Genomic DNA, 11641 nt, shown 5'->3' with positions numbered 1-11641 from the left:
ACCGGCGTCAATGCCATTGTATTTATATTCCTGTGGTTGGTAGTTACTGTATATTACTTTATCGGTGGTTATCAGATAATAACTTTATTTATATAGATAATTAAGTTATTTTGAAAACACAACAGTAAATTAAGAGCGCACGAGGTGGCTCGACCGAGGAATTACGAAGGTTAGAAAGGGACATGAACTATCTTGTCTCTTGAATGAGATCGCTTAGGGTTGTGGTCATGACAGACTACTACTAGTCTTTCTTTAAAACATGAGCGCCACCATGCGGATTAGCACTGTCACTGCAACACGACGGGGCACGGTCTAATAACAATGAGGGATATGGAATTGTGGTGGTGTGTTTCTTTCTAATGCTTACGTGCATGTAAAGACAGTGGACTTGTTAATGAAGAAAATCATGAAATAGTACAAAATGTCTCTCCTCTTCTGCTTGAAAGTATGAGTGCTGGTCAGGTTAGGCCTTTACAGAGACAATTCACCATTTTTTACACTGTCACTCTTAATTAAGGTCCATGTAGATGTGTAAAAGACACTTGCCATTAAACATTCAAAAAAGATGACTTATTTAAAAAATAATTGAAATTCTTCTTCAAATCCTTAAGCAAGAACCTACAGATGAAACTTAAGTAATGTATCACAATTAAATATCAAGTTTACATCCACAAATATCCACCTTTCATAAGAGCACACACAATAATATGGAATAACATTCATGTTCCCAAAAATGTGAATGAACAAAGTCATGGTGTAGACATAAGTATGACTTTTTATTACAGATGAAAAACATATAACAGAAGACCAAGTAAACCAAACAGCATTTATACAACCAGATATCAGGGTCATTGTATGTCATGGACTGCTGAATCTATAAGTTATTCGTCAAGGTAAGCTGTGGTCTTGAATGTTATCAAAATTATTTAAAATATATGATACAATTAAAACCTGGATCTTACATCATAGTCACATTATTAACGTGGACAATAAGGTTTATTTTGCTCTCCTTTGTCTGGGGGAACTGATTTTAATATACACAAAAGAAACAATCCTGATAAGTGCACAGTTACACTAATATCTAATAAGGTAGATGGCGACCTTATTTACCTTAACTTTCTCCCTACAATCCGTAGCAAGTCTGTAATCCACAAACACAAAGATGTGCTTTATCTCAAATTATCTCTTAAGTAGATTCGCGCTACTTTCCTGTCCAACTGACCTCTGAAATTATTTCCCGCTTCTGTAGAAGTATTGACACTTCATTAATTGCTGCTGATTGATTGAATTAATGGCTGCTGATGCTGCTGTAGTGGAGAGAAGTCAAGGGGTCTGTGGTTCTCGGTGTAGCCGTAGAGTATCCGGAGGGCCACGCGAGCTGCTTCTTCCTCGGCTGCTACAAGCGTCTCTCCTGGACCCTGAGCCAGAAGCTTCTTGTCGCTGATTTAACACACGCAGACAAATACCAAAAAATAATTATACTATTCATATTATACACAAAACACTCTTAACCATCATGTGTAATATAGAAGTAACTTGATTTTTAGGACATGTAAGCTCTGACTGCGATCCTTTTTTAAATTGTTTTTACAGTAAATCTTCAATTACTGTTATTTGGGCAATGAATTTGGGCATCCACAGCAGCACACATACCTGTACAAGCCAACAAAGTATAGTGGCAGGACAGTACTGGCTCCAGCAGATCTGATGAGGCGAGGCTCTGGCAGTGGAACGCTCCTCTTAGTAAGCTCCTCCACCAACAGTCCCATGGGGTCGACAACTGTCCACATATCAAACAGGTCCTTCCCGATCAGCTGAGTGCCCAGGAAATCCTTTGGAGGGGGGGGGGAGAAGAAAAAGAAGAGAAAATATGATACTGCTGTACAAGCAGCGTCAACTCAAAGAGTCTGAAGGACAAATTCTCGTCACTTTAAACAGAATATTGAGTCCCCATTACACTCTGCTGCAAGTCTCTTACCCTGAGGAACAATCCGGTTTTCTCTGCCCCACTGCTTTCCGTTAGAGCTCCAATTACTGCCATGAACGTTGAATGAAGCACATCATCGGGAACAGGACAGTCTGCACTCATGGTTAGGTCTTCAATGCCAAGATTTCTTGCTACATCGGTCACGACCGCTGAACTGGCGAGGTGCCTTACGACACTCTCCACCCCGTCTCTCGGCAGGATCGGGAAGCTGGCCCTGCACCAGTCGCTCAGGAAGCTTTTAGTGAAACTCACTCCCCTTTCACTGAGCTGAATATTATCTTTCAGAACGAGAGCGGTAATCTCAGAGTCCACGCCTAACCCCTGTCTCCTCCTTAGCTCCGCCTGCAGGTAACAGGGGTTGATGAAGGCTGTTTTCAGTAGCTCCGGGGAGAAGTTCTCGTGGAGGCGGCTGCTGAACGCCTGGACCTCAGCATGGTAATCCCAGTGAGGCTTCTGAGAGCTGAAAGAAAGGCAAACATAAAGATTACTCCGAGTCCAGACTTCCTCTAAAAGGAAAGATTACAACCTTGTTCTTACTTCTGGTGTGTGCTGTTGAGGATATCCAAATAATCCCTATGTATGTATAAGAGCTGAGAGACATTCATACTTACTGTACACTAGAATTAATAGTTTTAGTACTATCAGGAGAAAAGTGTCTTTGAGGATTACGGCTTAAACTCTTTTGTTTCAAATGGTGATAAATGAGAAGCAGCACCTGTGCAAAGGAACCATGATTGACAGCTTCGCCACTGGGTTCACTTTAAAACTGTGGACATTGTTACTACACGCACAAGTCTGCATCGACAATACTAACTTTATTTATATAGCACCTTCAAAAACAGAGTTCACAAAGTGCTTTGACAGACAAAGCAGAAAAAAAGGCAATAATAACAGAAAGCTCAGTGAGACAGTTGGATATGTTAAAAATAAACTAATAAATAAATAAAATAAAATAATAAAAGATACAAATAATAAAAAAAAAAAAAAAAAAAAAAAAAAAAAAAATATATATATATATATATATATATATATATATATATATATATATATATACACACACATATACATACATCCATTCATATACACATACAGTTGCACTCATAAAGCTTCAACCCCCACCGCAAATCAGGTCCATCCGCAAAATGTGTGTAGTGTAATTATGCTATCCTATATATCCAGCCTACTCGATTGGCTAAGATGAATACACACGCTGACCAATACAACCATTACATTAATGGCCTTGAGATGCTCTCTATTCCACTCTTGTGTTAGCATCGTTCACGGTTATCCTCACCGTGGCTTCGGTGGTGGAGGTCCTTCAAGCTTTAACTTCTTGGCCATGAGGTACGTGTACGCTTTCATCCACCGCTTCTTCTCTCTAACCTGTGATAATGACACGGTTCTGCAAACACGCTGACAGTGAATTCCTAACGTTAGCACACCACGATTTAGTATGTATCCGGACGCCATGGTGGCTACTGGCAGCAGATGTGCAACAGCTTAAACTGTCCGACTCTCGACACGGAACATAAAACAACATCCGGCCAGCCAGACCGTTCCCATGTAACGGCCGAAGGCGCGTTACTATGGAAACAAACATAAACGTTTACTAACGTTAGGCAACACAGCGGACTTCCGAGTGGATTTTACGGGACTACACATCTAACAAATTAATAGAAAACATATACAGAACAGGTATATATTATTTATAATTATCCTGCCTGTCAATTTGACGACGTCCTGTCCTGAAGTCGAGGAAAAGATGGAAGATAAAGTGGTGACAGCGACTCCAATGGAATGTGGAAATGCCGAAATAACTTCCTCTGTCAAAGATGAAGTGGAGGCCGTGATAAAGGATGGAGCTCAAGAAAATAATAACAAAATACTGCAAAGCCCACTTCAAGAGGGAAGGGAAAAACAGTCCTGGCCACGAATGACCAAGAAGTTCCTTAAAGACAACTGTAAGCAGAATAACCTTTACTCAACACCTTCCCTGAATGACACACTGTACCTGCATTTCAAAGGTTTCTCCACCATTGAGAACCTGGAGGAGTACACAGGACTGAAGTGTCTCTGGCTGGAAAGCAACGGGCTCCAACGCATTGCAAATCTTGATGCCCAGACTGATCTGCGCTGCTTGTTCCTTCAGCAGAACCTCATTTACAAGCTGGAAAACCTAGAACCTCTGAAAAAGCTCGCCACCCTAAATGTCTCCAACAACTACATACACGTCATCGAGAACATCTCCTGCCTCCCCGACTTGAGCACTCTGCAGATCGCCCATAACAAGCTGGAGACTGTGGAAGATGTGGAGCATCTGAGTCAGTGTCTGGCACTCAGTGCGCTGGACATGTCTGACAATCTGTTGAAGTACCCGGAGATCCTGCTGGTACTTGAAGCCATGCCAGAGCTGCGCCTGCTGAATCTAATAGGAAATGAGGTGGTGAGACAAATCCCAAACTACAGGAAGACCATGATTGTGCGTCTCAAGCAGCTCACCTACCTGGACGATCGCCCCGTGTTCCCCAAAGACAGGGCGTGTGCAGAGGCATGGGCAGTGGGAGGGCTGGAAGCTGAGAGGAAAGAGAGGGAGCAATGGGAAACACAAGAGAGGAGGAAAATTCAGGACAGCTTGGATGCCATGGCAAAGATTCGGAAGACAGGCCAGGAGAAACGACACCTTCGAGAGCTACAGGAGACAGGTAAACACTTTTACCACCCTACTGCACATACAATGTGGATTATTTTTAAATGGTAGCCTATAATCTGCTCTATTTCAGGGGCAACTGAGGCTTCCACCACTCCAGAGACTCCATGTGAGGAAAATGACACCCAGTTTCCGACTTCACCAAAAGGAGAGATGATCCAAGCCTTTGTGAAGGACTGCCTGGATGCCCACGAAGAGTTCTTGCACAGCACAGCACAGGAACCCAACGGACATCAGCCAAACTGTGACAATCTAGAAGCAGAGCAGCCAGGTGATGGTTTCCAGGAGGATCAGTTAGAGAAGGATGACCAGGAGAAATCACAGGTAAAGCAGCCTGTGACAGAAGAGAAAGAGGTTGTGAATCCAGAGCACTCAGCACAAGAACAAGAAAGTACAGCGGGAAAGATGCTAGAGACAGAAAACACAGAAGATGACAAACAACAGGTTATTATAAATGAAGCGGTGAGAGAGCAGGCAAACATGAGCGAGCCCTTTGAAGAGAAACAGCCTCCTCTGCTCAGGGCAGGTCCTCCTGAAGCAGACGAGGTCGTAGCAGCACATGGTCCCGGACCACTGGTCACAGAGCTGGAGGATGCAGACCAGCTGGAAACCATTCACCTTCCACCACATCGCTCACTGCGTATTGATGACCTGCCTGATCTGGAGGATGTGGACACAGACAACTTCACAGCAATGTTCTCTTCTCAGCAAGTTTACAAACCTACAATCGAGGTCATATCAGGAGGCAGTGGTGAGGATGATACAATCGGGAATCAGAGCGAGGGCTTCCCAACCGTTGGTTCAGATAGAAATTCATTGTTTTTAATGAGCGGCTGCAACAAATCAACCGGGGTCTGCAGCAATTCTTCGTCATTGGTGTATCCAGAAGATGGGGATACTCTTGAGCCACGTATTTTTGAACCGGCGGGAAAGTTCAAACCAAAGCGCACGTCTTCTCCCCCCCGCTGCCTGATCGAGGAGCTTGAATGATGCTTTCAAGGTTTAGAGCATTTTTGATCAACTGAAGTGCCGAACTATAGTCTCACAGGACACGTGTTCAAATGAAGTGTCCAAATGCTGGCAGGCGATAGACCGGCTGTGTGAGACCATCAGCAGCCCAATCAGGGCACAGCAATAATTTAAAAATAAATTATATTTAGCGGTTATTGTTTAGTGAAATGTTATTCATTGTCGAGCAAGTTTATGTTAAAGAATTTCAAAGCCATCTTGTTCATTTGGTTGTTAATTGTAATACTGTGTGAAAACAGAATAAATCTTGAATGATCTGTTTTGTTTTATATTTTCATTGAGTGGCAATAATATCTTTATACCATATTAGGATAACACAGATGTTAAGGACTAGATTTAAATGATTTCTTAATCAATTGCACACTAGTTACACAGTGCATCTAAAGACATGAATCTACAGTATTAGTTTATGAAAAATGAAACATCAGCGTTCAGCAGAAATTATGATAAAAAATATATATAACCCGTGAAAATAAAAACTGTGCCAAATGTGAGAGACATGGCCGTTCTTCAAGTAACAGCCAAACTATGCTGATGTTTACATTTCACCTCATGTATAAAAATAAATAAATCAGGGACGACACGTCATATGTATGATTTTAGTAAATTTTATTACATTTCCCAGTTCGAGTCACATATTATTCTTTCCCCAATAAATATTCAACATGTTGCATCTCCACACTGCAGCTCCATTTTCCCCATTTTGGTAAACTATGCTTTACTTTATGACTGGATGGCGTCTATTCAAAACTCTGAGTGACACAGACAAATATTTACAACAAGTCATGCTTAGCGTTGAGCAAGAAGGTTTGTAATAAAAACAAAAAAAAATGACAAACGTGAGACAAGATGAAGTAAAGAGTAAAAAAATAAAACTTTACATGTATTAAATAAACCAAATCAAAACCATAAGCCCCGTGGTCAACCGGCCTTGTACACAAGTTACACGGTCTTCCTCCCACAGGGACTAAGTGCAGCGGTTAGCTAACATTTGACACAGAGTAAGGGACAGTACGTTCTTCTGTCACGGTGACGGCAGAAACACAGGCCGGCTTTCAACGTCGCAACCACACCCAGGTGTTGACGAGCCAGAAGGCTACAGTGACTGAGTACAGGATCATCTCTCGCTTCGCTCGCTCCTTGTTCTCCTCTTCCAAATGCTGCAGTCTACGGTTCAACTTGATGAGCTAGAGATAAATAATTAAAAAAAAAAATATGTTTCCTCAGTGACAGAGATTCCACAATTAGCTCTCTTGCAACAAAATGGAGATAGTGTATTTATTTAGCACTAACCTGACGTCGAAGCGTTGTTGCATCGACCACAGTCATGTCATCAGACCCCGCATCCAGTGTGGCTTCATATGTTGATAGTGCAAGCCTGGAAGAGAGAACAGTCAGTCTGAGAATCAATTCAACCACAAGAGAGTGTATTGTTTACATTAAGGGTTTTTAGATATATATCGCTAATTTCAATGGATTTTTCCACCAGGGCGTAATCTTGTTTCTTGACCCGGAAATGAGAATGAAAGGTAGGAAAGGATGGAGAGAAAAGGACAAAGGATCCGAATGAAGGTAGAGTGCCAGGTGAAGTTACCTGGAGTCATGCAGGGGGTTGGTGCTTGAGGCCGACCCCCCTCGCAGGGATGGTTTGCTATAGAGGTTGGGAAAGACAGGGTTGGGAGAAGGGAAAATAAGAGAGATAGAGCAACATAAACTGATGGCATGCATGCACACACCTTCCATGTCCTTCGCAAAACTACACTGTTTTGAGTTCTCCTAGAAGCCAACAGGCTAATCCTTCTTAGCACAATGTCTTAATTGACACTTTCATCATCATTAACTTTCTTCCAAAATCAAATCTAAATTGACAATGGTAGACAAGGCCTAGTACAACTTCAACAAGGGGTTCAACTCCCATCGCTACTTCCACCTGACGGTACGTTCAATTCAGCTCCAAACTCTTTACATTTTGATTAATACATGCTGTATTAATATTGTTACTGAATGTTACAAATAGGCATGTAAGGCTTGAATCTACCTTACAAAACACTTCTGACCTTCCAACATAACTAAGGGCCAAAACAACATTTAGGAAACACCACCCCTTCCTGTATGAACAGGAGAAATCAAAGTTAATGAGACGTTGAGGAAGTCAAAACAACTGAAGCGGTCAGTATAGAGTGCTGCAGGGAGGACGTATTTTTGTAGGCCAACTAGGAAGTCAGAATTGCACTGGTTCCCTCGACAAAACGCCAACAGGATTTTTCCATTGGATTAATGGAGGAACCAGAAATGTAAAAACGCGGACTCATTTCCGGGTTTGAGGACTCATTCCTGCAGCACTCTCTTGCCCTCTCTGACCAAAATCTAGTAAGCCAAGTTTCTATTCAGGCAAAAAAACGACCGGATGATTGAGAGGTCACCTGCGAGGGTTCTCGTCCAAGACCTCCAGGACCTGCTGGTAGGCCCGACGTGTAGTGGACTGGAGGAAAGATAAAACACCGCTAGCGCTGTACAGGCTGTGTTCTTCTTCAGTCACGGTGAGAGTGGGGCAAGGGTGGACAGTGGCTGGGGGGGACAAGGTCGCACTGCCCAATGCCCACCATTAAGAGCAGCGAATTCAGTGGACAAGGGAAGAACAAGACAACAGAGGAAAGGAAGGAAGGAGGAAGGAGAGGGAGAAGGAGAGAAATAAGGAAAAGAAACTGTCCTCAACTTTACTGACTTTGTAAAAAATTGCAACTGAGTGAAAGTAAGTAAAAGTAATGTTGCAATAATGGCATTTAACCTGCCAACCACTCACACAGTGAGACACGGTGCTTTACTAACATAGAACACACCAAACAAAAAACAGAAACAGAGATGAGAACGAAAGGCACTGAAAAGATAATGATCTCACTCAGGACCACCGTCTTGTTCTGGTGGTGACCTTAGCAACAGTACCAGGACGTCACATGCATTTAGTGATGGGGACATGAAGTGTCTGGTGGGGGGGGGGGGGGGGGGCTGGAGCCAATCCCAGCTGACATTGGGCAAAGGCAGTGTACACCCTGGACAGGTCCCCAGACTATCGCAGGGCACATAGTTTATACACTAAATATTAATATTTTCGACAATTTTCTAGTAATCCTGAAATAATTTAATACTTCAAAAAATTTGGAAATTATCAAATCAAAACTGATGAGTACGTAAATGTTTAAAGTCATGGTGTTAATGGATTAGTTCCAGTGACAAAAACAGCTGCTTTAAGTATTGACGCTGAAGGCTCCAAAGCTCTTGCAGCAGAACGGCTTACAGTGGTAGTGACAACAGACAACCAGCTATGTCACGAAGACAAAGGGACACAGGAAACATAGACCCAAAAGAAAGATGCAAGTGCATGCATGTAGAAGACAAGATGGAGCTGGTACCAAGCTAATGATGGCTTATCCAGACCAATACTCACGCAGAATCGTTGCGCATCAGCTGACTGCTTTGACGGGCAGCTGCATTCTCACTGGCTGAACGTTCCCGGCGTACTCGTGTTTGGGGCCGCAACTACAAAAAAAAAAAATGACAACTGATTTATTCAGGTTATGGTTTAGTGTAAGGAAAGTCTTTGTATTTCATTCAGTGTCCTGGTAAAAGACTATTTATTGCCTCATCGCTCACCACTTCCTCGCTGTCTGGAGCCGCCTGCTGCTCCTCTTCCAGGAAGTCCAGGGGCCGATCACTGAGGGTGAGGACTCTGGGTGGAGTCTTCAGTGATAGTATTTCTAGTGGTGTTGACTGGATTAGGTCCAGGTCCCTGGGTCTGGGGAACTGGGTGTCATTACTGTCTCCTGATAAAGGAAGGTGCGAGTTAGAGATTGATGCATTTTCTACTTCACTTGATTCAAACAATCTCCTGAGATTTGAATGCCGAGGTTGAATAATGACTTCTATCTTCACATGTGTTGTGCCTAAAGACTTTTAGTTTCATTTTAGGTCTTAAATATTTCACATGACAAAGTCCTGAGTCACTGATAGTCCAGCTAGTATCTGTCAACAGTCATATCAAAACCACATAATAGCTATATTACAGTCAGCTGGCAAGCACCAATGACGTACATAGTTTAAAAGTAATAAAAGACAAAAAACACAGCCCTACATTGACAGAATGCTTGCCAGCATACTGACCTGACATCACGATTCTCTCTGGGACTTGCATTATGACACTGTGGGGGACCTCCTGAGATCCAAGATTAGGGTCATCGCGGCCGTGAGGAGCCACTTTGAGCATCTCAGGGATGCGCATCCTCTGGCTGATCCCTTCGGTGTAGTCCAGCTCATACTGGATACGGTTCATCTCTGCCATCTCTGCCATGGGGGAAGGGAATGCTGCCCCGTTCATTTTGCTGCGAGGAATGATTTGTTCAGCAACACACAAGCTAATTGTTCGCCCCGAAAAAAAGGTCACAAAGGGAAGACACCATAACAACATGCCAACAGGAGAGATCCATGTGTTGTTATTGTTTCACACCGGTTTAACTCATCATGCAGCACACCTGCTGGCACATCCCATTAACCTACAGTTACTAGATCACAAGACGAACATCTCTTAAATGATCTCCTCAGATAATATTGGTGCAGCTGATGAGCTGTGGGCAAGATTAAGAGCTGGAAATGTTCTCGTGACACTATCATATGATAACTTGGTGCCTTCTGACTTTGAACACGGACACAACGGGAGGCTAAAGGAACCAATTAGACAGCAGTCTTGACTGTAGTCAAATAATAGCTTATACAGCTGCTGCACCCATTAAAGCATAACGTTATATAGTATATTTAACATGAATGCTAACATAATGCTAATATCAACAATGGTGTATACTACTGTCTAATAGTGAAGCTGATACAGTAGCTAGTTATTTGATTAGGCAACCCCCTTAAAACATGAACCAATATTCACAGTAATTAGTAAACTGCTAATGTCTAGCTCTAATATTTAAGTAACTGCTGGGAGATCTAAGTTAAGTCAACACAGTTCTGAGGCTAACGTTAGACAACACTATCGCCATTTCAAGCTAGCGGGGTAGTTTTGGTTTCTTACCGTTTTGTTTGTCGCTACGGATGTCTAACCTTTCCCAAGAAGAACGTAACGTTACTCATTAAATCTTAAAGGAATTAAACACGTCTAAATATAATCAAATTGGTACAGTTAAGTGCAAGTATTACACATTGTATAGCTGTCATGCATCTCCAGTGTTGATACGAGAGAGGCGCCTCCTCTCTTTTTCCGCTGCCTGCCCTCTAAAGAGGAAGTACCAAATCTCAGGCGGAAGTGACGTCGCAACACCAATGGGGGTGAATGTTTGCCATTCTCAACAGTTGTTTTACTGTAAATGTGTTGTATGTATTTACATCTTTCATCATGCCTCATTTTATATACTTTTTATTGTTACTTATACTATACATTTGTTTGTTGTACTTCCTTTTGCTTCGGTGAGACTTGAGTGGTATCAATACATTTAGTCTTAATGTAATCTAATATTTAATGTAGAATGCATATCATAAATGAATTATGCATGTTGAATATGTATTGATTTATACGTATATGCAATAGAAAACTTTTAAAAATACTAAAATCATGTCCAATCCTGTCCTCAGATCTCTTTTGTCACTGTGGTATGCGCATATTGGAAAACATTACAGTCAAAGGTGATACTTATATTTTCACAATACTGTGATGCCCCTCCCACTGTCTTTGAGCTGCTTTGGCAAACCTTAGCAGTCAATTGTCTGACATGGGAGGGTCGCCAGCCGACCGTCATTCTTTTTCGCATTTGCACCTTTAACTCCACAGCACACACATCCATGCTCTGCTGTCATCGCTGTACCCACTCAATTTGTTGGTTTTGTTAACCTTAGTTTAATCAATTATATTTGTTTTTAAGTAA

The 11641-nt window shown here is 42.2% G+C and overlaps 3 protein-coding genes across 7 annotated transcripts; 1 reads left to right on the top strand and 2 right to left on the bottom strand.

The window, feature by feature from the left end:
• Positions 1-757: 757 nt before the first annotated feature.
• mrpl44 (mitochondrial ribosomal protein L44) lies at positions 758-3585 on the bottom strand. Its single transcript, XM_076100172.1, has 4 exons — positions 3282-3585; positions 1979-2447; positions 1654-1832; positions 758-1440 (listed from the first exon to the last, which is right to left on the bottom strand). Exons 1-4 carry the CDS (start codon positions 3455-3457, stop codon positions 1266-1268), a joined length of 999 nt encoding a protein of 332 aa, XP_075956287.1. The 5' UTR covers positions 3458-3585; the 3' UTR covers positions 758-1265.
• Positions 3586-3737: 152 nt separating this feature from the next.
• dnaaf1 (dynein axonemal assembly factor 1) lies at positions 3738-6158 on the top strand. The gene is made up of 2 exons (XM_076100179.1): positions 3738-4689; positions 4768-6158. The coding sequence occupies exons 1-2, from the start codon at positions 3750-3752 to the stop codon at positions 5682-5684; spliced, it is 1857 nt and encodes a 618-aa protein (XP_075956294.1). The 5' UTR covers positions 3738-3749; the 3' UTR covers positions 5685-6158.
• Positions 6159-6315: 157 nt separating this feature from the next.
• On the bottom strand, positions 6316-10982 carry mffa (mitochondrial fission factor a). 5 transcript variants are annotated; one of them, XM_076100174.1, is made up of 9 exons: positions 10920-10982; positions 10795-10823; positions 9882-10099; positions 9375-9544; positions 9169-9260; positions 8147-8311; positions 7318-7374; positions 7017-7101; positions 6316-6910 (listed from the first exon to the last, which is right to left on the bottom strand). In XM_076100174.1, exons 3-9 carry the CDS (start codon positions 10093-10095, stop codon positions 6779-6781), a joined length of 915 nt encoding a protein of 304 aa, XP_075956289.1. In that variant the 5' UTR covers positions 10096-10099; positions 10795-10823; positions 10920-10982; the 3' UTR covers positions 6316-6778. The 5 variants fall into 5 exon arrangements, with proteins under 5 accessions (XP_075956289.1, XP_075956288.1, XP_075956290.1 ...); XM_076100173.1 differs by having other exon boundaries at positions 10795-10981; XM_076100175.1 differs by having other exon boundaries at positions 9882-10061; positions 10795-10981.
• Between the last annotated feature and the right edge of the window lie 659 nt (positions 10983-11641).

Source organism: Anarhichas minor, unplaced genomic scaffold (assembly GCF_050575085.1).
Source record: "Anarhichas minor isolate MPS153535 unplaced genomic scaffold, ASM5057508v1 ptg000026l, whole genome shotgun sequence".
Classification (NCBI taxonomy): Eukaryota; Metazoa; Chordata; class Actinopteri; order Perciformes; family Anarhichadidae; genus Anarhichas; species Anarhichas minor.
Note: the sequence above shows the minus strand (reverse complement) of the source record. Positions and strands in the feature narration are given on the sequence as shown.